Source organism: Pyxicephalus adspersus, chromosome 2 (assembly GCF_032062135.1).
Source record: "Pyxicephalus adspersus chromosome 2, UCB_Pads_2.0, whole genome shotgun sequence".
Taxonomy (NCBI): domain Eukaryota; kingdom Metazoa; phylum Chordata; class Amphibia; order Anura; family Pyxicephalidae; genus Pyxicephalus; species Pyxicephalus adspersus.
Window position 1 is genome coordinate 123,766,600 of NC_092859.1, and position 27,699 is coordinate 123,794,298.

The 27,699-nt window shown below is 35.5% G+C and overlaps 1 protein-coding gene across 1 annotated transcript in view; it reads right to left on the reverse strand.

The window, feature by feature from the left end:
- ENTREP2 (endosomal transmembrane epsin interactor 2) overlaps positions 1-27,699 on the reverse strand; it is a 402,743-nt gene that overhangs the window by 244,748 nt on the left and 130,296 nt on the right. Inside the window, exon 2 of the mRNA XM_072402292.1 lies at positions 17,334-17,390. Within this exon, the coding sequence (XP_072258393.1) occupies positions 17,334-17,390 (57 nt within the window). The remainder of the gene's footprint in view (positions 1-17,333; positions 17,391-27,699) is intronic.

Here is a 27,699-nt window from a genome sequence, read left to right on the forward strand (position 1 = left end):
TTATATTTCTAAAGAAGGTACTTACAAGACAATTGCATAGATAAAGAGATCATTTCTATAGTAAAAGTTTTCTAACTTCTAGCTAAATTCCAAACAGAAAATGGTCATAAAACAGCAAGAAAAGTAATAAAAAAAACTTGGCTACACAGGCTGTGTCTAATAGAAGTGTCGCCTCAGTATTACATCTCTTTTCAGAGTAAAACAATTTGAAGAGTCTGACATTCCATTAAAAGTTTTAAAGAGGAACATGAATGGATAACTAGTCTTCAGGGATTTGAGATAATTCCTATAGCTCGTGTGTATGTATATATATATATATATTTATACACACACAAAGAAAGTGGTAGTGCTTTAATGCCACAGACCAAGATATGGGTTAAAAGAGGTATTTCAGAAGTGTCATTGCTGTCTGGGCACAGAACAATGCAAGTTGACCTTCAGCTGCCCTGCAAATTAATCTCAGTATTCTTATGCAAATGCTAAAATATAACCTCTATTACACTATCATGAGTTCAATTAATTGGTGTGTGTGATTTTTTTTTTGTATATGGTGAACAGTCAAATGTGCCTATTTGGGATTGAGCTGGTTTATTCACTGTGAAGCAATGTACTTTTAATTAGTAATTATGCAACACAAATTAAAGATGTACTGAAAAAAAAAAAGAACACTAAGACATCCACCGCGTTAAAGATTGGTAAGCTTCAGTATGTTATACTTTTATTCTTGTGCTCTCCAACACCAACCACAATCCGAGATTTACATTTTTGCTGAATCATAAGACGGAGCCGTGAGAAGTGCTTACAAAGTAAGTGTCAATGAATTAGTATTAAATGTGCCATTACTCTGTTACTGGAGGTTTTAAAGACTTCACAGACCCTTTAGTTTCTCTAGCGGTTTCTAGAGGTTCCTTAAACATTGTGCAATTTGTACCTCTCAGGTCAGTTTAGGTGAAACCAATAATCTGTAAGGGTGATATTCTTTCCACTGGCCAACAATACAGGAGGTATTCTTCCTACTGTCCACCACACTAATGAACTGTGAGCTGTCAATGTAGTAATTATTAAAGGGGTTCCCTAAGACCTAAAAGTTATTTCAAGGGCTTACCCCATGCTAAAAAGTATGAGAAATCCTGCTGTAGCCAAAAATAAGGTAAACAAATACATTTGTATTTTAATTGTAAGGGACACTTAGTGTATGAAGTCAAGTAACTGACTGGGCAGCAAATGTCTGACTTCAGAACCGATTCCTGATTTTTTGGTCTGTCAGATTCAAAGGGAGTAAAGCAAATAGGCATCCGAATATTTTATAACTATACCTAAACGGGTATAATAATTGAATATTGCATCAGCCTCATTATGGCTGAATCTTTTATATTTTTTATTTTAATAAATAGTCAATTATCAATTATTGTTTTAAAATGGACTTCACCTAAAATTACAAAATGAAATAGAACAAATAAAAATAAATAAAACAACATTTTTCAGTTACTTCCAACTGTTACTACTTCAACAAATACATTTTTCTTTTCAGGTCTGGGATACATAAAGGTAAAGACAATTCATGTGTATAGAGAGTACATTTTCAATAAGCAAGATTATTTTAGCAATAATAGCGATTGCAAAGTTCCTCTAAAGAATTAGCTGAACAGGTCTGTCCAGCTGATAAGAGCAGATCTAATTTTTCAGAATGACTATTCCATTATGCTTTAAGTGGTGTTTCTAATTTTTAAACAGCAAGATAAATTAGCTTATTTTGCTCGAAACAGTTTGTCTGCTATTTTATTTTAATTAGTTATCTGAACTGTCAATGCAAGTATCTGTATGGTAGAAATACAGTGTGCCAGCAGAAAGTATGCCAGACTGTATTACGCAGAAAGCTTCTTTCGGTCCATGTTTCTTATGACCAGTCAACACCAGTCAGAGTTAAATTGTACCTGGCCCCACCAATTAACATGTGATTTGAAAGCATTACTATTGATTTGATTTCTTTCTTTGTATCATTTTTATGTTAGTTTTAAATAGTGTACTTTATTAAATGGTTCACTGTTCCCAATGATATCTTTTATGGGAAGTTAAAACATTTCAGTATTAGGTTAATTAGGGAAATATGTGCACTAAGTAAATAACAGTGCACACTTGTAAGGGTACATACACAAAGTAGGTGAAGAAGTGTTTCTTAACCAATGTTCCTCCCAAGGTTTCTATGGGTTCCTTGAGCAATGAGCTATTTCTGACTCTCGGGTCAGTTTAGGTGACACCAATGACCTTTTTTGGCTATCCATAAGAGTGGCATTCTTCCCATTTGCCAGCAATGTAAGAAGCATTCTTCCTTTTGATGTTAATGTACTGTGAACTGTGGATATAGTAATTATAGATGCAGTTCCCTTAAGACCAGAAAGTTGTTTCAAGGGTTCCTCCTTGTTAAAGAGGTTGAGAAAGCCTGCCCTAATTGAACAATCATGATTGTCTTGGATGAAAATCTAGTGCATGTACGGCAATCTTTACTGACAGATCAATAAACAACCAAGTAGGGACAACTAGTGCATGTTCTTCAATCTTTACTGACAGATTAATAAACAACCAAGTAGGGACAACTACTGTATTTAGCTATGGAGGACAACACAGCAGGGTACCTTCCCCTGGCTTCCCCTGGCTTATGAGACAGCATTAGGCCAACCTCGAGGCTCCTGGTGTTGGAAAGAACCTTTATGGAGGAAAGGGAATACATTATATATATATATATATATAGAGAGAGAGAGAGAGAGAGAGAGAGAGAGAGAGCGAGAGAGAGAGAGATAGAGAGAGGCCTTGAAAGAAACCTAGGAGGAGAGGGGAAATGTTATACCTAGGACATCTATTAAATCTATATATTTACTCTACTTGCATTTTGGCTAGAGATACACTTGTTATACAAGATATACAATGTTATACAAGCAGATCTTCTAAAACTTTTTTATGAATATTGTATTTGGCAAAAATAGAACAATAAATGTAGATGGAAATACAGAGCATCATTCATTGTACAAGAATACAACTTCATGGTTTTTCCTCTGCTTGGTGTAATTAATTCCCCAAACCGAACATCTGAGTACAAAACGAGACTACAGTACAATAAAAAGAGCTAAACAACATGAGATTGTATCATAAATCTTAAATATTGGACTCTCAGACAAATAAAACTGTAATAATAAACCAACCAAGTAAGAAGTTGATTTTTTTTATATAATTACATCTATAAAAAGAAGAAAAGTAGATGCAGCCATAACCTTGATATTCAACACTTTCTGTTAATAAAAAAAAAATATACATATAGAACAAAATAAACTGCCAGGAAATGTATAATCTATTGAGGACGTTTTAGTATATGCAAGTAAGCAGATCTTACTGCTTTTATCTCCATTTCAGCAATCTTCATCCTGGCATTGTGTTTGGTAATGTTAGACTGTGACACTTTCCCTTCAGCCAGAAAAGAACACTTAATTACAAGGCAGATATATAATAAAGCTCTGTGCATCCGTGCTGAGTGTTTTCTGCTACTTCCTGAGATGTGTCAATTACTGCAACGCCATGGCCATGCTGGTCGCCCAATGTCAATCAGCTTCTGTTCTTTGGCAGCTATCAACAAACAACATGATTGCTGAAGTTAAAATTGTAAATTACTCAGTTGTTAGATAAAACTGAACATCAGGTGCTGCAAACAGAGAAAGAAGATGGACTGATGTGAAATCATTTTAAAGAGAGGGATCTTTCCCCATTGATTATGACACTGCATCACGTAGTCATCAGTGACAAGTCTTCTACACCATCCAAATACTTGAGACGCAGACCATGCAATTTAGAAATTTAGCTAGCCAAATATAAAAATGTCATATTGCTTGGCAATAAGGGTGCAAATTTCAAGTACTGCTGGCTCCATTTACTATTTCAATATTTTTTAAGGGCGTGCAATAAAATAAACTCTGTGCCTGTATAGAAAACATTTAAAAATAGAGGTGAGATACTATGGAAGCTTCTGTTATTCCATCATTGTTATACAGTTTGAATCTCAGCCAGGACAATATCTGCATGAAGTTTCAATTTAAAAACATACTGTTAGGTAAATTTTTAAGACAAAAAATTGGCATTAAACTGTGCTATGGATTTATAACTATGAAGAAAATATTTAACAGATGTTGTTTCTTCAATGTAACATGGATGGCGGACATGTAGGTATTACACTCTACTACTACACACTATTTATTAGGCTCTATTTACAAAACAGGGAATCTAAATCCCTCAAATATTCTCTGGTGGGGACACTTGGACCTGGAAGATTCCCCCCTGATCATTTTTGAGGGAATATTGGACTGACTTCCTTATAAATAGAGCCCTAAATGTATCTTAAAATGGCTCAACGAATCATCCTAAACCATGTGTGCTAATAAAGAGCATGGATTTCTAAGCAATGCTGATGAATCACATATAGTTGAGAACCTACTAGCTATCACTTCCTAGACTTGCCAATTTATACATTTATTCTGATAAAAAAGACAGTTCACAGACACGGTGTGTTTAATGGAGTTTGATTTATTGCAGAAGACCTATGCTGGCTTATTAGTATGCTAGCAGAACCCTATCCCATGGGGTTGTAAGGTCACAAAACATCAGTGACAACAATGAAGGGATAATAAAGAAGCTGACATGGAGATCTTTAGCTACTGAATGTATTTGCAATTCAATTGTAAAAGGACTACATATATTCCTAATGACTATTGTGAAACAGTCATTTAAGACTATAGTTTGTCTTTTTAGTACTTCATTCATGCTGACAAACTGCATTGACCATTACAGGTAGAAAAATAGAAAGGGGTATTTAACCCTGTTTTGTTACCAGGGGTCAGCTAATTTTGACCACCTAAGATGGCGTAACAAGTTTTTATTTACTGCACTTATTGATTTCACAATATGGATTTAGCTACTTAACCACCTGAGCGTTACACTGAGGTCTAGATTTCTGTACCAAAAGTGATCCACTGTTTTTCATGAAAATTTTTTTTAAATGGTAGACCTGTAACTTACAGAAATATGTACGAACAAGGGTTCTAGTAGATATTATGAATATAAAAAATGTTTGAAACACACAATCATGTAAAAAAAAATACTTTTAATAAAATTAAAGGAAATTAGGCGAAGATCAGCAAAGGTAAGATAAGACACAGTGTTACACACTAGCCATCCAGGGAATACCTGGCAATTTTTAAAACTTTGATTCTGTATTTATTGGGGGTTTGTTTTGAATTATTTTGTATTTGATTGGATACGGGAGTTTGTATCCAATCCAATACAAAATAAGAATTTGAATTTGCAAGTTATTTACTTTTATTTTATTTTTTTTTATTTTTTGTATTGGATTTGATACGCAAGTTTGTATCCAATCAAATACAAAATATAAATTTGAATTTCCAAGTTATTTACTTTTATTTTATTTTTTTTTATTTTTTGTATTGGATTTGATACGCAAGTTTGTATCCAATCAAATACAAAATATAAATTTGAATTTCCAAGTTATTTACTTTTATTTTATTTTATTTATTTTTTTTGTATTGGATTGGATACAGGAGTTTGTATTCAATCCAATACAAAATGACAGTTTGAATTTACCAATTATATACTTTGTAATTATTTGAATCATTTTGTATTGGATTGGATACAGGAGTTTGTATTGAATCCAATACAAAATGAATGAATGAGTTTCTATTTGAATTTCCCGCACACGCGCCGGGGTCATCACGCACGCACAAGAAGCCGGCCGGCTGTTTTTTTCCTCCGCCGGACGGCTTCTTGTTTCAGAGATCACCCGGCGCTGGAACGAGAACGACGCTGGATGATCAGCGGGAGCAGGTAAGAAACCAGCCGGCATCTTGTGTTCCGCCTGCCGGCCAGCGGAGCACAAGATGCCGGCCGGCTTCTTACCTGGTCCCGCTGGTATACGAGAAGGCACCCGACGCTGGAAACGGAGACCGACGGACGACGATTGACGGAGAACGACGCTGGAACACGAACCCGACGCTGGATGAGCACAGGGGGACCGAGATTTTCCCTACATTAAAATCCCCACTTACCTGGGTAAGTGGGGATTTTAATGTACGGAAAATCTCGGGCTTAACGAAAAGAGCAACTTTTTTGAGCCCGTAAGAAGGTCGGGCTTAACGGCAAGGAGGTTAATACCTCATGTCCAGAAAGCAGAAGGTTTTATCGAATCCAAATGTAGTAATGTTTATTCTTAAATACCCAAAGATAATAGTGAAATATTTGCCAAAAAATAAAATTTAAATAAAATCATTATTAGCACTCAGAGGCACAGTATATCTTCCAAAATTGCAATTTACCTTTAAACATTGAACAGTATGAAGTTAATAAGTAACAAATACATCCATTAATAAAAAGTGTTTTCCTAGCAATGAAAAATAAAGCTATATAAAATTACAAATAAGCGAGTTAGACTAAAAACAATGACTAATTTGCATACTAATATTAAATTGATATAATGCCCCTGGGCAATCCTTCCTAAATTTGTAAAGTGCACAAGGATAGAGTAATACTGATTTTATGGATGTGATTTATTGAAGCTCTCCACAGCTGAAGAGGATACAGTTTCATCATTGATGCTCCGTGATCCAGCAAACCTGATGATGTGATGTCCCGGGGGCAACTGAGTGTTGGGATGGCACAATTCGCCTCCCAAGGCTCAGTGGGGGGTTGCTATAGGTGATAGGGGGATTAGTGTCTGGTAGGCATTGTCGCTGAACTAGGCCTCAACTGCACATTGGAGGATCTCCATGAACAAGTCTGATAACCTAAACACAAATAGTCACAAATATTATATAAAAGGAACTGACACCAGTGTTTAAGGACTCTTGAAATGTGTCTGCAGGCCATATATCACTGGATACAAAAAGTATAATGCAATAAATGCATTTTTTGTTAGTATTGAAAGGATCAAATATGATCTTTTTTCAAATAAAAGCGTAACATGGTTTCAGTAATTTTGTTTCAAAGCAACCATCACTCATTTACAATGTACACTATATGTTTTTTTTCTAAATAAGGGAAGTTTTGCTTCATGTTTATGTGTGATTTCAAATGCAAATTGTGAATTTTTAACACATTTTTGTGCAGATTTAGAAATTTGCCTGAGGGCATAGATATTATGCAGTCCTGTAGTGTATATTATTTACTTCAGGTGCGCATAATTTATAATGCTAACTGTGTGATTTGTTTGCAAATCATGCTTAGAAATTTGGTAGCTGCACTTCTTTTTTTAAGATGTTTCTTCATACATGCCATTGGTGTTACTAACTGGTTTCCATTTGTTCCCAGCCATGTGTTGCACCCCAAGATTGTTTATAGATATTTATAGATATATGTGTATATGGGTGTATATATGTGGGAATGTTTGTGATCTGTTTCTCTTTGTCAAGCCACTAAGAGTTTCCAAGGATTTCACACAAGGGACAACAGACAAACCGACCATAAAACAGATGCCAGTAAACAAGATCTAGTTCCCATAACAAATTGGTTACCAGTAGGGCCCTTAGGGGGTAATAAACCAACAAAGCCTGAGTCAGCAGGAGATAGATGAAATGGACAGGTGGGTTGGGGTATGGCTCATTGTGGCGTCAACCAATAGTCATCTTACAGATCACACCCAGTAACCAATCTAAGAGTCCCAATGATACCTAATGGGAATGAACTATAGGAAAATGGGAACTGAGAGAATGGAGTTCTCTTCTCCTCTCTTCTCTTCTCCTGATGGTCCCTCTTCTGAGGTAAGCTCTTATGGGGATCTCTTCTGAAGAAAGCAGGCCCATGAGGTATCCATTAACATCTTAGCAGGTAGCTATAAGATATTCCCGATTGCATTCCTATTGGTGTCTATATTATTATTGCATTGTTTTGCTATTTTGTAATTACTTTATTATGTACTAACCATTATTAGATTACTATAGGGGTTTACCTACTAACAACATTATTTTCATTTACTGTATACTTTATTGATTGACCTATATTAACCAATATTGCTGTGCATTTTATGTTTCAACTTGTTTCTTAATTAAATAGTTTGAATGACTAGCTTTTAGTTGTGCATGAACCTTCATTTATTGAATATATATGTGCATTATTGTGGTGATATAATATCCATATTTATGCAGATAATGTTCATAATAAACAATTGTGTATTTCTTTTTTTTCTCTTGAGTTTCCCAATCTCATATTGCAATGTAAGATTACCATATAATTGATCATAGTTTGGTGAATTTGGTGTCAATGTCAATTTACCTCCATCATTATCATCTTTATACCTTATCTTCTGACTGGAAGCTACTAGAAACACAGAAATATATTTAGATTTCTTCCTGGGTTATAAGTATCAGTGGTTTATTAGTGGCCCACTTTCCACAGCAGTAATCAGTTTTACATCAAACTTTTAGAAAATTTAGATGTATTCTACTGTGCCCAGAGTATACACTAATGTATATACTGCATTTATGTTTATTTCTAAAGGACCAATACTAATTTTGGATCATTGTGTTAGAGAACACATATTTACTAAAGTGTATCTAAACCAAAAAATTAAAGCTGAACAGTGGGGTACTCTAGTAAGTGTTTCTCATCCAGGATTTTCAAGGTATAAAACTAATTTTGTCTTGGGGAACCTAATAATGACCAATACTTACTTGGGGGTAGCCCTTGGCATCATCACAAACTTTTAAGGAGCAACAGCAGCTGCTTTTTTTGTATTGCACACCTACACACATGTACCAGGGACAACAACACAACTAGAGAAATGAAGCATCTTGAAGATACCAATGGGAGTAGGGGAATATAATACTTCTGCCTTCATTTACCTTGTTCCTGGTAATCCTACCAGCATATTTACCCAGGTCAGCTAAGGCACTGTAACACTTTCCTACGCACTTTCAAGTTGGATTACAAGTAGCCATGTCATCGCAATTTACACTGCCATATTCTGCCATAGTCACTGCAGGAAATCAGATGGTTAGCTTTAACTGATGTGTGCACACCTTCATAGAAGTAAAAGAGTTTACATCCTGTGCATAAAGCAGGGAGACAAGACAGGAAGAAAGTAAGGACAGAAGTGTATTTGATTTATTAATGTTCATTGTGGATACTTTTATCTGATTTTACCTATAAATGTAAAGTGTAGATCAGTGCCTAATAAGAATGCCTCATTGACTAACTCTTTTGTATATATATTATATAGTCCAAGACATTGTTGGAAGATACCTACTGGCAAAACATGATTGTTGGCTGAAGGTTGCTAGAACAGGAAATGGTAAGAGACAGTAAAAGGGATGCAGAGACTTTTATCTTTAAATCCCAACTTTACTCAGAACCCACTGAACCAACTAGTAAACTCCTATTCCTTCACTGCTTCCTGCCATGGTACTGATCAGAGGTACACAAACTGCTTCAGGAAGTGAGATTAGTTGTTGTACACAGTTTTGCTTTTCTGTTTGCCAACAAATTCTTCTAAGCAAGGCACATTTTAAAAAGCTGAGACATAGATAACATGTACAAAGACACCTAAGGGATAATATGCATATAGCATTTTTCTTCCTTCTGACTTGACGCAGTCATTGTCAAATGCTCATGCATTTATGCATACTGAATGTGACACCAAAGTAAATTTTTAAATTACCCAGCCTAGATAAAAATATCTTTTTATTGACAAATTATAATTAGTTTTCCCCAGAGCCAACATTATATTTAACAGCGGTTTACAAACATTTTATTTGTCATTAGAATACATTTCAAGTCAGGTAGCACATGACACAATAACAATGTCTAAAACATACTTCTTCTTAAGATAGTAGTCCCCATGTTGACATTTCCGCATGTAAAGAACATAAGTCAATTGTGCTGCCTATTTTTGGACCGTCATTTTGGATGGCTATGTGGCTAAGAATGGCTAAGGTTTTGTTCTGTCTTTGGTGTGCTGGCCACCCTGGTTGGTGTTGGTTATGCTGAGAGAAGAGGAGTGTTGAAATATGTGGAACCTAATAAATCTTTGTAACAGTATGACTTTGTATTTGGAATATCATCTGAATTTTCCCTGAGCCTTGTTAAATTTTTCAAGTGAACAAAGTGAAACTCTGCTGACTTCAACCATCTAATCACATGCAAGGGAAAAAAAATCACATTTTCTAAAGATAATTCTTGCATGGGAATGGGTATTCTTTGGAAAGTTATTTTTCATACTTTTACTAGGTGAAAGTTATCTTTCATAGTGATAGTTCACTTAGCTAAGTGAACAATCTAAAACTACTTTAGTAAATCAACACCAACCCTTTCAGTTGTCTGTTTTCAGACTTTTAAATAAAACCGACTCCTATCCTTCTAATTTTAAAGGTCAACTTTGAAAAAATAAATCATTTATACCCCTTTTTTTCTACAAAGTTTTACTCTCTTTACAGTAAAACATAAACTTATCACTACATAGGAATAGACTCTTTATCTAGAGGCCACCTTTGAATCTGCTCCATCATTTGTTTCCTATGAAATGATAACCATCTGTTGCATCTATCTTCACTTATTAAACAACTAAAATAACTATTTATGCACCAACCATTTTACAGAAAGGTAATTTATTGCTAATGTGTCTTCCAGGCCTTAAACTGGCAGAATTCAGTAACTTCCAAACTTCTATTTACCACCAAGTATTTCAATAAAGAACCTTTTCTTTTTAATTTCTACACCACCTTTCTATTTCTACAGAGAAAATGGCAGTGTATTAAAAATAAAAGTGTATACAAAAGTCTTTTTACATTACTCCACCTACATATCTTTAATGTGTTACACTAAAATGTCCCCTCAGCTTTGCAGTTGGGCAAATATTTGTGCTTGATTTATTTGGGCCTGATTTATTAAAACTCAAGATAAACTTTCATCAGTAAAGCTGAGTGATCCAGCAAACCTGGAATTATTTTCTTTCTATGTGCTAGCAAATGTTTTGAATCCTGGACCAGATCCATTCCAGGTTTGCTGGATCACCCAGCTTCACCGATGAAAGTGTATACTAGCCTTGGAGAGCTTTAATAAATCAGGCCCTTGTGTCAGTTAAGAACTTTAAACCAAATATATCCACAGATCTCTTGTATTATTGAATAGGAAAGATCAAGTGTTTCTTTAGAATCTCTAAATTTCTAAAAAAAAATTAATTTCTAGAAAATTCAGTTAATTTACATGTGGTTTAGTTTATTTGTATCCCAATACTTTATTATCAATTGGTTGTATTTCTTTAAATGTAAAGTTTCAATTACAACATCTTATTCCCAAACATTTCATTTATTACTTTCATTTACAACCCTTCATTCAAATGTGGCTTTATAAAACACAAATATTAACATGTTTAAGTATTGGCTGTACAATAAAAAGTTCTAAAAAAGTTTGCAGGGTCCACGCCTAATATTAACTATGTACAGCAAACTCTCCACATATATTTTCACTGCATAGTTGATTTGGATTTACAATACTTATATTATTTACAAGTTGATTTACATAGTTGATTTACAATACTTAAGTTATTTTAGCAATCTCTATTCACCAATTTGTAGTAATGTCAGCCTCCTGTGCCCAGTTTTTGTGTGCACATGATTGGATGATTTAATGATTAACTTGTACCCTGTTTTAAATATTACAAAATATAACAAAACTATAAAATAAAAAATGATTTTTCTCTACCACTTAAATTAATGTGATTACTGTAGCGTGGATTTGTATAGGCTATTCATTTACACGCAAGACAGTGAGGTCAGGAGTTGTGCGCTGCTCTACGTAGTGAATAAGCAAAAAAAATATTTTTCTACTTACACATGTATTTCCTTTCTTTCAGATCATGTCTCGCTCTGCTGTTTCTCGTTGTAAGTGCCTAAACAACCCTGATTCATATTGGTATATCTGTGGCAGTTTCACAATTCCCAGTCAAAGGGCGAACATTAGCACATTTGTAGAGCAAGCCTATTTGGAATATTTCAAAGTTAAATTTGGTGATCAAGAAAAGTTTTGGGCCCCTCATAAGGTATGCAAACAGTGTGCTGAGGGTTTACAGATGTGGACAAAGGGAACACGTGATAAGATGCCATTTGGTATACTTATGGTTTGGCGAGAGCCAGGAGACCATTTTAGTGACTGTTACTTTTTGTATAGTGAAAACTTTAGGATATACCTAGATAAACATACATAGGATGTACATAGATACCTTAAAATAAATATAACATAGAGTATCCGATTGGCTATACGCCCAGTGGCTCATTCAGATGAAATCCCAGTGCTGATTTTTGTTACACTACCCTCTCTTGAAGAACATGAAAATGGTGATGAACTAGGTGACAACAATGATGAAGAGTTTGAAATTGAAGAGAGGTCTCTGTTCGTAAGGGATTTTGAAAGACAGTATCAGGCTAGATGGGATGTACATATAATAGCTGACTATTGTTGGAGCATCCGGCGGGATTGTCCTAACACTGAACACTCCAGGAAAAGCTATAAGAAAAAAGCTATATAAAAGCTATATAAATTTTTACCTTAACCACTTACTCAATTAGTTTTCAAATGCTTTACTGTACAACAAATGTCACAGTAGCAACAAATCCTTTGAATGAACAAAAGAAATTTAAATAAACAGTACATTCAAGTTATTATTTCATTATTTTTTCATTGTATGCTTCTCCATATATAGTTAAGTTTTAATACAGCATTGCTTCTGAACTCAAGCCATTCGATCCCCTAAACATATATTGTTTTTTGCTATTTCCTCTGTAGGAATGGCTCTGCTAATTTAGGCTCAAGTGATACATTTAAAATTATATGTTCAAGGAAATCCTGAAAACATTTCCTGTTGAGGGCACATCAGGACAAGATTTAAAAAACCCTATATGAACAGGAGAGCTGCGTTCATCGGCATTCTTTATGTGGGTACCACATGCCAGCCTCATTCTATGACCTCCTGTTTCAGCTGTTCCTAATCAGTGCTTCCCTTGTGCAGTTTGTTAAATCCCTTAATTAAAAACAAGCCCTGCTAAGAATTAGCTCCACTAATAGTTCATAGATGATGTCATCTGAGTAATAAAATTTGCAGCACAAAACCGGCATAGCCTAGCCTGGATGGGAAGTAATGTATAAGTGGCTACCTAACTGCAATCACTTTTAGAAATATTATATTCTTGTTCTTCGTGCATTACCATTACTGTTCTGCTGTTTGCATGGTACAGGCTTCTAAAAAATAGGCTTCTTAAATCAAGCTAATTTGTCATCAACTAAGCTGATTTAACATAGGGAATGGATAAAGGTTTGGATTGTCTATGTCAGGAGACAAAAGACAGAACAGGATTTTCTGAAGATGAAGCAGAGAGTGTAGCATAGAGGAACATTACTCACTGTCTGTCTGATCAAGGTAGGTTCAAGCTCCATGTATTGTGTAGTATGCTGGAATGAAATGTAGAGACGTGCTTAGAACTATTGTATTAAGCCTTTGTTTGGAAATGGAAATTAAATAATGGCAACTTCAAAAGAATGTTGCTGGATACTTCATAATAATGAATTTCATACTCTATAATTTTCCATTACATATATACAGAAAAAAGCATTGTAGAAAGTAACACATTTTTCAATATAATTTACACTGCCTGGCCAAAAAAGTCCCCAAGCCTATGGAGGCAGTGTTAGTAGTGTCTGTGTTAGTTTTTAGTCTTTTACCTCAGTGGTCACCAACCTTTTGGACCTCATGGACCACTAAGTTCATATTTTTAATTTCCAGCGGCGTGAAGTAGAAGCGAGCGCGCATGCGCCAGTTTTGTAATCCGGACCAAGCATGCGCGGGGAGCTGTGTGTTACTTCAAGGGTTACCCCAGAGTGACGTGATGATGCCAGAACCCACCCACTCTTCTATTTAAGGCTCAGACCTGCTTGCTAAACATCCTGGGGGGGACAGTAGAACAACTTTTGTTGTGTCCATACGGGGAACATGATCAGCGGGATCAGGAGAAGGATCCCCTGGGCTGGCGACTGCTGTTCTACCTGACCTTTCTAGCCTCAATGTTCCTATCTCCTATTTCAAGGTTATTTTAGCATGTTCTTTTGTTTTTATTAAAGAAGGGACCTCTGTCTGCTTTTTTTTCTGAACTGAATTTCAGATCTAACCAACTTCTCTTACCAGGTCTCTTTATCCTGTGTGGTCCTGTCATATAGGCCATTTTTATAGGAAAATTCCAGTTAAAGAGGAAAAACACTGTGTGTCTGTTTTCTAACTGTGCTTTTTTGGTTGTCAACATGTCACACATGTTTCTACTGGAGTGTACATTGGTTGTTTCAACACACAATACACAGGCATGGCCCACTGTTGTAGTCATTAGAAAACATACCCTGAGAAATGCCATGCAAAAATATATTATTAAACATGCAAACAGTTTTTGACTATTATTTCCATCCTTTAGACATTTTGATATTGAAGGGCTGCTCACTCGAAAACAGCTATAAGGTATCATTAGTCATTCTGCATTGAAGGTGAATATCTCATAGTAGGACAAAAACCATGTGTCCTCAAAGAACTAAGATCTGCTATTACCATTGTTTTTAATTTTAGAGACATTGTAGTGACAGGCTAGATACCAATATATTGCCATAAGGCTGATGCTGTGTCTATATCTAAAGTAGAGTGTTTAATAAAGGAACACAGAAAAAAGTATTGTAAGTGATAGATATCAAAGATTCATGAAAGACTAATAAGCAATAAATAAACGTTCTTTATATGAAGCAAAAACATAGACAAAGGACTGTTAATGTGACTGTTAAGAAGTAGGCCAGAAAATATCTGACATACATAACATAGGTATGCTTATACTTGCTATCACAGAATTTTTGGCCAATTGATATTCCTGAAACCTAATTAATCAAAATGGTTAAAATGTAATGACAATGTATTATAAAGGATATTGCTATTCCATAGTGTTGTTTTTTTTCTTCTCTCAGACAATACAGTTGGTTATCACAGCAAACATAATAAAAAAAATCAAAGTACTGTCATTTCTAAAACATTTTATTTCACTGGCTATTTTGATCTTTTTACTGTTATAAAAGACAAGTGGAAGCCACTGCACTAAAGAAATTTGTACATTATGTTTATTGAAGGTATAGCCCAGTCAGAATAGCACATTATGTGTATTATTGCAATTGCAGACAAAATGAAAGAGATAAGAATAGCCTGATTCAATGCATGTGTACAGAATACAAATGCTTTTATTTGTCGCCTACTGTATAAAACCTGGCTGAAGAGTGAGCAATGAAAGGCCCGCTAGAAGATGAAGAGCAAAAGGGACATTTTTAGTCCCATGTGTCATATCCCGTAAAAAGTGAAATGCATTCTGTGCGCTTTCTGGGTATGCTATTTCAATATGTTTTCAAAGAGCAGTGAAAAAAGAGCAGGGATTGTCCAAAGCTAATTTTTGTTTACAAGTATTTCTCAACACTAAACCTGAAATTCTTATCACACTTCATATTTGCAAAGCTTATGCTGAACCCACCCAGAAATAATTAAAGAGTGGCAGCAGATTGATGCCTATCTTATCTGTAGGATGTATTCATTATATAAAGAGAAAATTGGACTGATTTACCAAACAGTTAGGAATTTTTTACACAATGAATAATGTGAATATTTAATATCCTATAAAAAGGGAGCTGTAGTTTAAAAATGTTCACAAATAAACAATGGTGCAACATCAAAACAAATTACATTATTTTAGAAAAGAAGCCTTTAGGCGAGGTGTGTCCAAGTCAAAGATAAAGAATGCTTTTGGGAAGAACATATTTGCTTACCGGAGTTTTACGCCATCCATTCTAAGGCTACGTACACACGTAAGACTTTTGTCATTGGAAAGGATCTTTCACAATCCTTTCCTATGACAAAAGACAAAATGATGCATAAACAAACACTGTGCATACAGTGCCGCTCTGCTCTATGAAGAAAGGAAGGGCAGAATGAGCAAGTGGCACCCTGCTGTGCACTCTTTACTTCCGTTATAGTCGTTCGTTGACCTGCCAGAATGGATCCATGAATGACATTGGACGAACGCTGTGCACATGTCAGATTCCTGTCCGATACTAGCCCTGAAGTGATAATCAAATCATCTGACGTGTGTACGTAGCCTTGGAGTCTGAAAAATGAATTGTTATCAGCAAAACTCTATGCAACAAACTTTCAATGCAAACAGATTCCCTGTTAGAGTCAAATGACACCTAATTGGTATCAGTTGCCCTCTCAGGAATATGTAAGACCAGCACTGCAAGATTGGTGTATTATACAGTATATGTCCTGGCTGGGATCCCCTCCCATATTACTAAAACAGGTCAGCTGGGCAGATGAGTATTGAAGCATGTATGTAAGTATGTAAGTGCTTGAGCTAGATGTGGTGGCATCCAATCCCATCAGGGAAATCATGTTCCTTAAGAAACATTCTTGATTATTGGGTTTGACGATACTAATGAGGTCTCATAACACCTTGTTGGGGCTTTGTGTGCAAATTCACTTAAATAATCTAAATATGTACAGAATTATTGTCAATATAAATTATGGAAGTGAACTTTTACGCAACGTTTAAACAATTTATTCTGAAAAGATTCTGAACTTAAGTCAATATTGATAGTAACCTACCTGTCACATACTTTGACAATTAGAAAATTTAACATCTTTCTTTCCAAAGCATGAATGTGAGGAAGCAGGCTGGTTTCACATTGTTATGCTGCATAAACACACATTATGCCAAACATTTATATGCACTTTATAACACACTAAAGTGCATGCAGCATTTCTAGTAATGCAGTGTATTGCAAGGCATATTAGTGCACTGCTGTGACGGTAGCACTGCAATTTGTTGGGTAAATGGAGCTGCATTTTAAAATAATTTATATTCACAATGTTGCAGTATGAACGGTGCCATTAAACCTTTTACATGGTAGACTTATCATTTGCTGACCCTTTGTTGTAAAGAAACTGGGCTTGATTGGGGTGAGCAGAATATGTCTGGGACTGCATCTAATGTTCACTTGATAGTTTACAATCAAGTAAATAATTTTGAGCACAGGGTTTTTGTTTAGAGGATCACTTTACGCAAGATTCAAAAAAAAATAAAATAACAAAGTAACATTTGCAAGTAACATTTATTATACTGTTTGTATTTTATAAGTAATATTGGTTCAGTAATGATTTACATTTCTACAGCTTAGCGGTCTAAGGAAGCAGACAAACCCATGTCTGACATTATAAAGCTGTTACTTACCACAAGTGAGAGGGGCCGTTTCCAGGCAACAACACCAATCAGTCCTGACAAGAGTACCTAAGAAGAAATGAGAAATGTCAGCAAGTCAATTCTTCCGTCTACTGACAGACATAAAGTGTGCAACATGAAACTTTTAATAACAAAGAGCTGTATATTTACACAGAAACCGTCTCAGAAATGTATGCAAATAAATGATGATGACAAAATGGTGACCCAAGCTATATGATACAATATGAGTTAGTCAACAGTACTGGCTGTTTGGAAGTGAATTGGTAAAATGGTTTCCTAGAACCAGGCATTGAAACCCAAACAGACCTCACTGTGTGCTACAAACTTTGTGTCTTTCTTGACCCTGCACCCCTGGAATGCACCGTAGCATACAATTATACCAGAGAGGCTCAATGTCAGAGGGCATGGTGAGCCCCCCAAATCCCTGGTGTCCTGTTCACATAGATCTCAACTTGTTTTATAGTTTGAGATAAAAACCACCCTTATCCACATTATGCCCCATCCAGCTCCCCAATGCATTACTCTTTAGCAGCTTATAGAACAGCCTTTCTCCCACCATATCAACATGGGGGGATCCGTGAAATTACTTTCAGGGAGCCCCTGCTATAGTTACTATATTCACTGCTCACAGTATAAATGCATGGTAGTCTGTGGGAAAAAATTCTCTTACGTTGCTGGCTAATGGGAAGATTGTCACTCACACAATAAATGTATTTTTAACGTATGCAGTGCAAGCACATAAATTTAAATTGGCATCTCTTTACTGTACCTAAGAATGGGGTAGGTTTAATCAGCCAACTGAATTGAATTGCAGCCATAGACAGGGATTTATGGCATATATATATATATATATATATATATACACACGTTTTCCTGGAGTTCAATTAAAACTTTATATGTCACTGTCTTGATATCATCCAACAGCATTTTTTACAAAATAAGAAATACACATTTTCTAGTATTTCACTTCATGAAATCTGTGATCTTGACATGGGCTTAAATGACCATTTAAAAAATAAAAAACAGCCGCCTGCCATTTAAGCGCCAAGGTAGTCTAATGCAGGAAAATGGTATAAATATTTTAAAGTGAAAATGCAGTTAATTAAACAATAAAAGTAACACATAGATGATGCTTTTGCTCTATCAATTATTTAATTTGCCTATTGTCTAACTTTTCAATCACAATCACAATGGAACAAGGATTTAGCTGTGCCACTTACATTAAAGAATTATGATTTCTGAAATCCTTGGCTTTTCCTTTTATATCAGCTAAACGGAAAAGCTAAACAAAAGCTTAGGGAAATCTATTGTAAGCAGGTTTATTTGTATCTGCAACAAATAACCGTCTTCTCTGCAGTGCAAAACATTGCAAAACACATGCTAGAAAATGCTGTTATATTGAATGAAGCCAGCTGCCACAACTTTAGTACTGTTTAAATAACTGCCCTGTAAATATGTAGCCTTTCCATTTTGAAATGTCACTTGTTTGCTGTAAGTTATTCACAATAGCTGGCATGCACAGAATGACTTTAAGCATCTGAAAAGAACTAAGTTTTTACCAGAAAATCTGTGGACCTTTAAGTAAATTATGATAATTGGAGGCGAGAAACATTTCTATGTTGAGCATGGAAACCAGTCAAATTCCAAATGTCATTGTTAAAGTTCAGGTTGCAAAAAAAAAGGATGCAACTGGTAGATTAAATACAGAACTAAAAATACAAAATTGTGAGATGCAGCTCATTGTAGAAGGGACAGGCTATGTCTTTTCTGCAATAAAACAAACTTCCCTGCCTGTTTGCAATCTTTTCGCATGAACACTGAGCTGCTCATGCACAGCCCAATGACTGATCCCGGCATATCGGGGTACCAGGAATGAATTAACTCCAATTGCATTGCCAATCAAAATGGCCAAAACCCAAACTTAGGAGAATTGAATGGCAATGTTGGTGCCAGCAATAGAGTGGGGAAAGATAAGTTTAGTTTAGAGCTACAGTTCTTTCATATAGAGAGGACTTTCTAATGCAGCAAAGCTGTGTAATTTCTTGGACCAAATGGACAGAAATAAAAACTTCTTTTGCAGGTAAAGGGGCTGGCACATATGCATTTCATCTGTTTAGTCAGATATTCAACAGGAGTTCAGCTATTTTTTTTTAATATAACAGTTTTTTTTTAAATAGGAACATAAATTCCTGAAATACCTTGGAAAACAACCACTGTGCATTGAAATATAAATGTGTCAATTTGGATGATTCAAGCCTTGTATACAGCTGCTCCTATGAGACTTCACAGTAAAGTTTACCAACATGTTCTCCCAGAATGTGCTGGAAAAATCATAGTGGGACACCTGGGACTCCACCATGATGAGTTCCTGGCCCTATAGGAATAATTAACTATTAATTGGCCTTAACCATAATGAAATGATAGTAAGTAAAGTAATTATGCAATAATAGGAACATGCTTACTCTTCCTGATCCACTGACCTACTAATGTGCACATTTCTTGTATTTTTCTGAGTTGGAAAGACTAAACAGAAAACAACTGTTTCTCGAAATAATGTACAGACTATCATGCCCCGAGTACTTTGACACCCTCTGTTACCTTGTAGACAAAGAGTATCAATTTGAAATATCTTATTGTTTTGACATCTTAACTTTTTTTTTGTTGAACTCAGTTCATAAAATTTTAGCACTCTACTAAAGGAAAAAGGCATTACAAACACAATATGGGGATGAAAAAAAAAACGATGTGCTGGCAAATTGTTGTTTGGTAAGTACTTATACAGCCAGCATGCTTCGTGAACAATTCATCTTTGAGTTTTAGGTGTTAAAGTAAGTTTTTAACTATAAGGGCAGCTCAGTTTTTCCTGTGCATATGAAATTAGGCAAAATAGGAGCCTCTTTTTGGAAGATTTGTTAGAGTTTTAGTGGGTAGGAGGAGGGGTACTCTGTTGATTTACCTTGTTTTCCAACAAAAGTTAACTATTAATCAAAAATCAGCTTATACTGTTCACCTTTAAAAATCACCTAAAGTTATTAGTTCCAAATATGTACATGTGATGAAAAAGGTGGATTTATATTTACCTTACCGCCTTACTGACACCTAGGCAAACATGATGCCACATTCTGGAGTGGACTACAATGTCTTCTTATGAGAGTCCATTTGCTCTGCATTCTCCAGAAATCCACTCTAAAGGACTTTTTAAGATAACCTAGAATATATATTTTATGGCTGCACCCATTATGAAACTTTTTTTCCTACTAAAGACATTGCAAACATGATTAAAAAATTAAAAACCTTAGATTAAAAAAGTACAAACCTAAAAAAAATTATTATGTTTCCCTCTAATAAAACTGTTTAAAATAAACATTACATAATATTCACAGATTACACATTTTTAAAAAGACATGGATTTTCCACCCAAATGTTTTCTCCTTCTGTTAACTTAAATGATTTATTCCTAATGCCCAGGCATATTGCTATAGACCTGTCAGTGTCATTTCGGTTTCTAGAATATGTCAGAGTAACGTACCAGAAGTTCCATATGCAATTAGCTGCTGCGTGACATGATCTAAAGATCAGCACACTGACATGTCACTCTTGGGTCTAATCTTGGCAATATCATTCCAAGAGTAGAATTTCAGGGGCATTTGTGCAGGTGATATGAATAGAGATTTTTGCATATTATTATCAGATTTTTTACATCTTATCATTTCATTTCACTTTGCTATATAGTTTATGGTTTTTAAGTATGTACTTTATCATTTTCTCTTGCTGTCATAATGGATCAGCTTAGACTTAATCAGATGGGTAAATTTTCCATGCCCCTATAAGTTAGCAGTGCATTGAGCACCATCATGAAGGTATTATGACATTGGTGACAGGGAATCTGACATTTATGCATACATGCAGAGAAAATGGAATATATTCACAGTCAGATATCTGTTTTATTCATATTTCTAGCTGTTCTTTTTAGAGCTTGGTATTGATACATGTACTATAGATAAGACTTTGCTGTAGTTTTTTATGAGATTTAAAATATAATGTGTTTAGGACTTGTTTTATTGGTATGGTGCGTACACCACCCAACAGACCATTCATCAAGTTGATTAAAAAACAGGTATAAGAAATCCATCACAATCATTTCCATAGCTCAAGTAAAAGACTTCCCCTCCAGGTTTGGCAATAATGAATTAATAGCAAATCGTGTGGAACTGAAATGATTGCTGTAATAACACCTAATAAATGGCAGGCCACTGTTGTGGCATAGTGATCATCTCATGTTGGGGATATCTCCCTAAAGACAACCTAAAATAATCCACAGTGAATGATAAATTGTTTTCTTATCATTTGCTGTTTTATCTTCGTTTTACTAATACAAATGTTAATTTAGGTTTCATTATTTTTGCTGTATAAAACTTTTGAAAGACATAGTTTCTCTCATGCTTTCCTAAAAAAAAAAAGTTTACACTAACCTAAATCTAGTGGTATTGTAGTCGTTCAGTTTACTCGGTCATGGCAGGCTGGTGACTCTTAGACTTCTTGGCTGCCTGAATGTTGGACAGAATGATGGTGACCCCACTAGCTCCTTGGTTTAGGGGTCAGGGGTCACTAGCAGGTTTAAGGAGTCAGGGGATTATAATTTAGGGTCTTGATTTGATTTTAGCACAAGCCTTTTTGCCTTGTTTACTTTGCCCAGATATGACCATAAAAAATGTTCTTTTCCCAAACTTAGAAGAGCGGTATTTTATGAAGCAAAAACTTATATTTTCATACATCACTTATGTATAATTTTTTATAGTGCTGTTATCACATTCCACATTACTTTATAGTCTAAAGTCACACCCCTGTCTCTCCCCTGAAGAAGTCAGAGTGTAATGCCCACATTACTGTCACATGTCAAAAGCATAGGGTGTGATTTAATAACGCTCTCTAAGGCTGGAGAGGATACACTTTCACCAGTGAAGCTGGGTGATCCAGCAAACCTGGAATGGATCTGGTCCAGGATTTAAAACATTTGAGAACAAAAATGTCAAATGACTTTTAGGAAATCCATTCTAGGTTTGCTGGATGACCCAGCTTCACTAATGAAAGTGTATCCTCCCTAGCCTTGGAGAGTTTTAAATAAATCAGGCCCATAGTCAAAGGTTAACTTAAGGGAAAGCCAATTACCCTACCAGTATGTTTTTGGGATGTGGGAAGAAACCAAATTAAACACATGGAAATCATACAGACCAGGGGTGGCCACACTTTTTTGGCTTGCGAGCTACTTTTAAAATTACCAAATCAAATTGATCTACCAAACAATAAAAACTTGGACTTGATAACTCCTGTGTGCAGTAGAATTTATTTTGAAATGCAGGGCTCTGTGATCCACTGGCGTTGCCTTTGCGATCTACCGGTAGATCGCGACACCCCTGATACAGACTATGCAGATAGTGTCCTGGCTGAGATTCAAACTGGTGACACTGTGCTGCACTGTACATTGTAGGCAACCAGCAGGAAAGGTACTAGAGGGCAGATATGTGCCATACAGGTTGCTGGTCTCAATGCTGTAAATTCCAGGGATTGCAGTGTGGCTGTTCTAGCAGGCCATCCCGGGTTTTCCCCACTGCTGGAGAAGAGTCCAGGTGCAGCTCCCAGAGGGAGTAAAAAGGGAGTCTTTGATCTTTGGCTAAATTTAAGCCATCCTGTTGGGAAAACATTTTTGTTGTTGTTTTTTTTTTTTTGCAATAAACCCTGATTTGGCATCCAGTCCTGCTAGTTGCCTACCATTTGTCCAGCTAATTCCCACAACATATAAAAGTAAAACTAAAAAAATAAAGTGAGTTGCATGTGGCACATTCACCAAGCATTTTTTAAAACCAATCTGTGCAATAAAGAATTTACTGAATTGAAACACCAATTTTAAATTATAGTAAAGAAATTACTGCACAATAATGAAACGACCAGTTGTACCATGGTTTTGTGAACTGAGTCTTTTATCTGCTTTGTTACTCACAAAGAAGATAGTGTTTATAAAATGGGTCATTTCAAAATCATTACATTTTGTATCAAATGAAAGAACTAAAAAGTATCTAGGACTTGCAATACAGTGCGAAAAAGAGAATTTTCTGCATTGCCTCTTTTGGATCTAGAGTATCATACACCAACTCTTGTTAAATGTCAAATCACTAAAATCTTATATAAACTCTTACATGTTGATTGATTTTCCTAGGTAGTTTTAAAACTTTACGTGTAATGATAGCTGCTAGGAAGGAGAGGAGTTCAGTAAGTAAAAGTACTAATTATTTTGCCAGTAGACATAAACAACTATTAAACTTGTTGTATAGAGCTAGCCCCACTGCAAGGGAACATTTTAATCGAACCTGGAATTCAGCTTTACAATATACAAAAATATCTATATTATTAAATAATTATTTCATACCAAGTGATCCCCAGACAACTATGTTTTTTCCAAACAACAGAGCACAAAAGACATTATCTCCTTCAAGAGCTTTGAGGCTGATTTACTAAACAAATAAATTGCCCATAATTCAGATCATTTATCTAATCCTGTAGTCTATGGGAACAGCCTGACATTCAGGTGAAGCAGAGACTACTAAAAGCTGCTACCTCTAGGTACCTGTAATGTAAAGTCAGTAGTAGGCATGAACAACATTGGGTAATGTATGTAACAAATGATCAACCAATAACCTTAGAATTCAGAAACGTGTTTTCCACACTGTTTGATTCATCCAAAGCTGGAAAGGGAATGTCTTAAGTAGGGGCATGTTGTCTCTAGAAAACAGCATTACAAAAGTAGCAACAAACCATTTTAAAACAACTTGGGTATTTTAAAAATAGGATACAATCTTTCATAGATATAAAGAAATTACCATTCATACTCGAAAACTTAGAGCAATCGGCAGGGATGCCCTCGGCTGCCTTTGCTAAACTGAATGATTTTGATAACCAGAGAACTCACTGTGAACTAAAAACATCTTTAATCTGTTCAATTCAGAACTGAAACATTGTCATGTACAATGCAACCAGAATTTTAATCAGTTTGATTCTAAAATAAATCACAATCAATAACTAATAATGTTTTGAGTTTCCTCTAAATGAAAAAACATGGGTTGGTAAAGTCAACTGATGAGAATGGACATAACAAAACTTGTTTTTTGGGAAGTTTTATGTGTCATGCTATATTGGTTTAAACTGACATTTCAAGAAAAATGTTCTCAGTTGAAACACAAATGTCTACTCTAACCTATCAATGCATTGGCAATCATGTACAGCTTATCTTGCAAATCTCACAATTTCAACACCATAAAGCCTAGCCGTTACCACCTGGTATTGCTCCTGGGTGCCTTTTGGGAACTGCTTGGTGCCCAGAACCAGTAAACATTGCAATTTTTTATTTGTCAGTGTAAACATAGTCTAAAGTTAGGTAAAAAAAACTGACGGCAAGTAAACTTTTTTTTGTTTCTTTAGAAACTTTGTAAATTAATTAGTAATTTCAGACAAGCTCAATTTCCCAAGGTCCCAAGCATGTTTATGATCCTCTAGCCTGCCCCCTTATCTGCCTGTCTATTGAATATTTTCCTTAAAGCCTAGTACACATGGGATGATTTTCACTTCCAATGAGATAAAACAGCCAGCTCTGAAGTGAATCTGAAGGGAAATCAGCAGCCTACCAGTCATGAGTTGATGAGTTTTTGGGAACAGACGTGAATAGAACAAATATTTAGCAAAAGTACACACATCAGGTTATGTGTATGAATGGTGAAATTGAAAGTTCTATCACTTTCTATCCAAAAAGAATGATCTGAAGAGTTGTGCAGTGTTTTGGGACATCCGACTGATTGATTAGTGAATACTGGTCGGACAAGCAGAAATTTGCCATTGGAACTGCTCATATGTACTAGGCCTATAGGAATAACCTTAAGATTGTGGGTTATCAGTGTAAAATATTAAAGAAAAAGGAGGTGCTGATTTTTTGCTTTTTAAACTCCCCGAGTCACTGACCCACAGAGAGTAGGCAGCAAGAAAAGTAAAATGCATTGAAGCCAGAGAATTAACATGAAAGTAGAGCCTCTAACATTTTCAGGAGTTTAGCAAAGGTAGCCTATATATTTCTGTCTCAATAGTCCCTGGATCAGTGAAATGATAGCAAAGAGGTCAGTTTAAATGGAAAATCAAATGCTTATCCCCAGTCCTTGCTTGGTGGTTTTTCACTTTAACCCCCTGAGCAGAAACATTATATAATAAATTGGTCCAGTTGCTAAACTGATAAAATAACGAAATCAAAATAATACCATGCAAAGCAATAGCAGTCAGCCAAGTAAGAGCAAATAATGTAATCAGAGCCACCAATATTTTCTAAACCAATCCAATGTATTGGTTTCACTGATCATTTTTGTTTCAGGTGTTATGCTTTTGTCTTATGGGTATTCTGTGCATGCCCAAGCAAGGTGTACATAATCCATTCTCTCCGCCATTGGATTAGGTATTCATGTCATTGTTCAGAACACAGCAGCTGTACCTCTATTAATATAATCGTACAATGAAGGAATTGGAATGGTTTAATTACATTGCACTGGCACAACGACCTATCTCCGCATGAAGTGTCACTCTGCCAGCATTTATTTGTAATCATAAATAATTACGGAAGACTTTCGCTGTGAATGCAAGAGAAAAGGATGTTTCCACTAAATCACTGAAGAGGTTGGCAGCTTCTGGAACCTGACAATTTAGTGACTAATTATCTAAAGGTTATCGCTCATGTTTGAAAGAAACATTTCCACAAGCATGAAAGGCAGACAATTAAAATCAAACTCCACTAACAAAATAATGTATATGACAGATAATGTGCGATTTCTGCAAGGCCAGTGACGTGTTTGAGAGCTACAGGAACATTTAGAGATTCAGCCTACACACTGCAAAACTAATTTGTTGATTCCATTCTTATAAAATGAAGGTAATGTTCCCTTTATGAATTAAACATCAAGGCAGGAAAATAAAATCATAACACTGTGTGTAAACACAGAAAAGTTTTCTAAGGACGGAAACCAAAACTATAGCTAACAAACCTCATGTATGAGGAGTGTAAAAATATATAAAACTTAAAGTACTCAGGCTTCTGTGGGGTACACAAAAATATTGAAACTGTTTCACAGCCACGCTCAACCAATGACACACTAATAAAGAACAACACCAATAGAATATTATTATTAATCTGTATTTAAATAGCGCTAATATGTTATGCAGTGCTGTACAATACATGAGTATCTGAACACCACTAACCACATGCTGTGTGTGCAGGTTAATTTTTTAGTTACTGTTACTGTGCATTGACAACTCCTATTGATGAATAAGTTAAGTCAATGAAACACATATAACAAACAAAATTCTGGATATATACTTGTGTACATGGACTCTTAAAACCATAGCTTCATCTCAAACTACCTTATCCAACACAGTTTTGTCATACTGGACACAACATTTTAGCCTAGTCATTGGTATCACAGTATAAACAATTTTTATCCCTCTTATATAAACAAATCCCTCTTATATCAGTCCCCTTCATAGCAATATGTTGGGGCAATTTAATCTAGTGACAACATAGTTTAGGCTGAAAAGTCAGACAGTACCTGCCAAAGCTGTAGGGCTGAAGTCAAGAACAGTTCCCTTCATTCTCAGGGGAGGTCCAAAACTATGTCTTTCCCAAGATGTACCCATTATCATTGTAACCATGTGTTTCAACATTGTATAATTGTATAATTATAATTGTGTACAAAGGTGTCGTACTTTAAAGCAGTCCATTGATTTTGCATTTCAATGTAGCTGATCTCCTGCTTGGACAGTGGTCCATTTCTGCTTATTCCCACAACTTGTAGTCTCCACCAAAAGCCAGATCAGGAGTACAGTGGGTAGACAGTGGCTGTAACCAGGGAAATGCCAAACAGGGAGCTTCATGTAAGGATTACCAAGTATTATGGTTAATACAAGTTGCTTATTTCTCTAAAAAAAATTTAATGCCCTAATAAATTAGAACAATATGGCAAAGTTTAAAGAAAGTCAGCTTTGATGTTTTTGGTGTTTGGTGGGAAAAAAAGCACAGTGGATTTTTTAAATTCAGATGTTCCACTAAGTGCTGGAAGAAGCTGTAATGTCTTGTAATTTATCTTGCTTGTATACACAAAAGAAGATTCAAATTTGAACAGTCTCCTGATGCCCAGCAAGAGTCACAGACTGGTTGGAGAATCTGCATTTGGCAATCGAGCTGCTCAGTTTCTCTTCCTGGTCCACACAGGAATGGAGCCGCAGGGAGTATATAATAGGAAAATTTAATAAATACATTTAAAAAAAAGTGTTT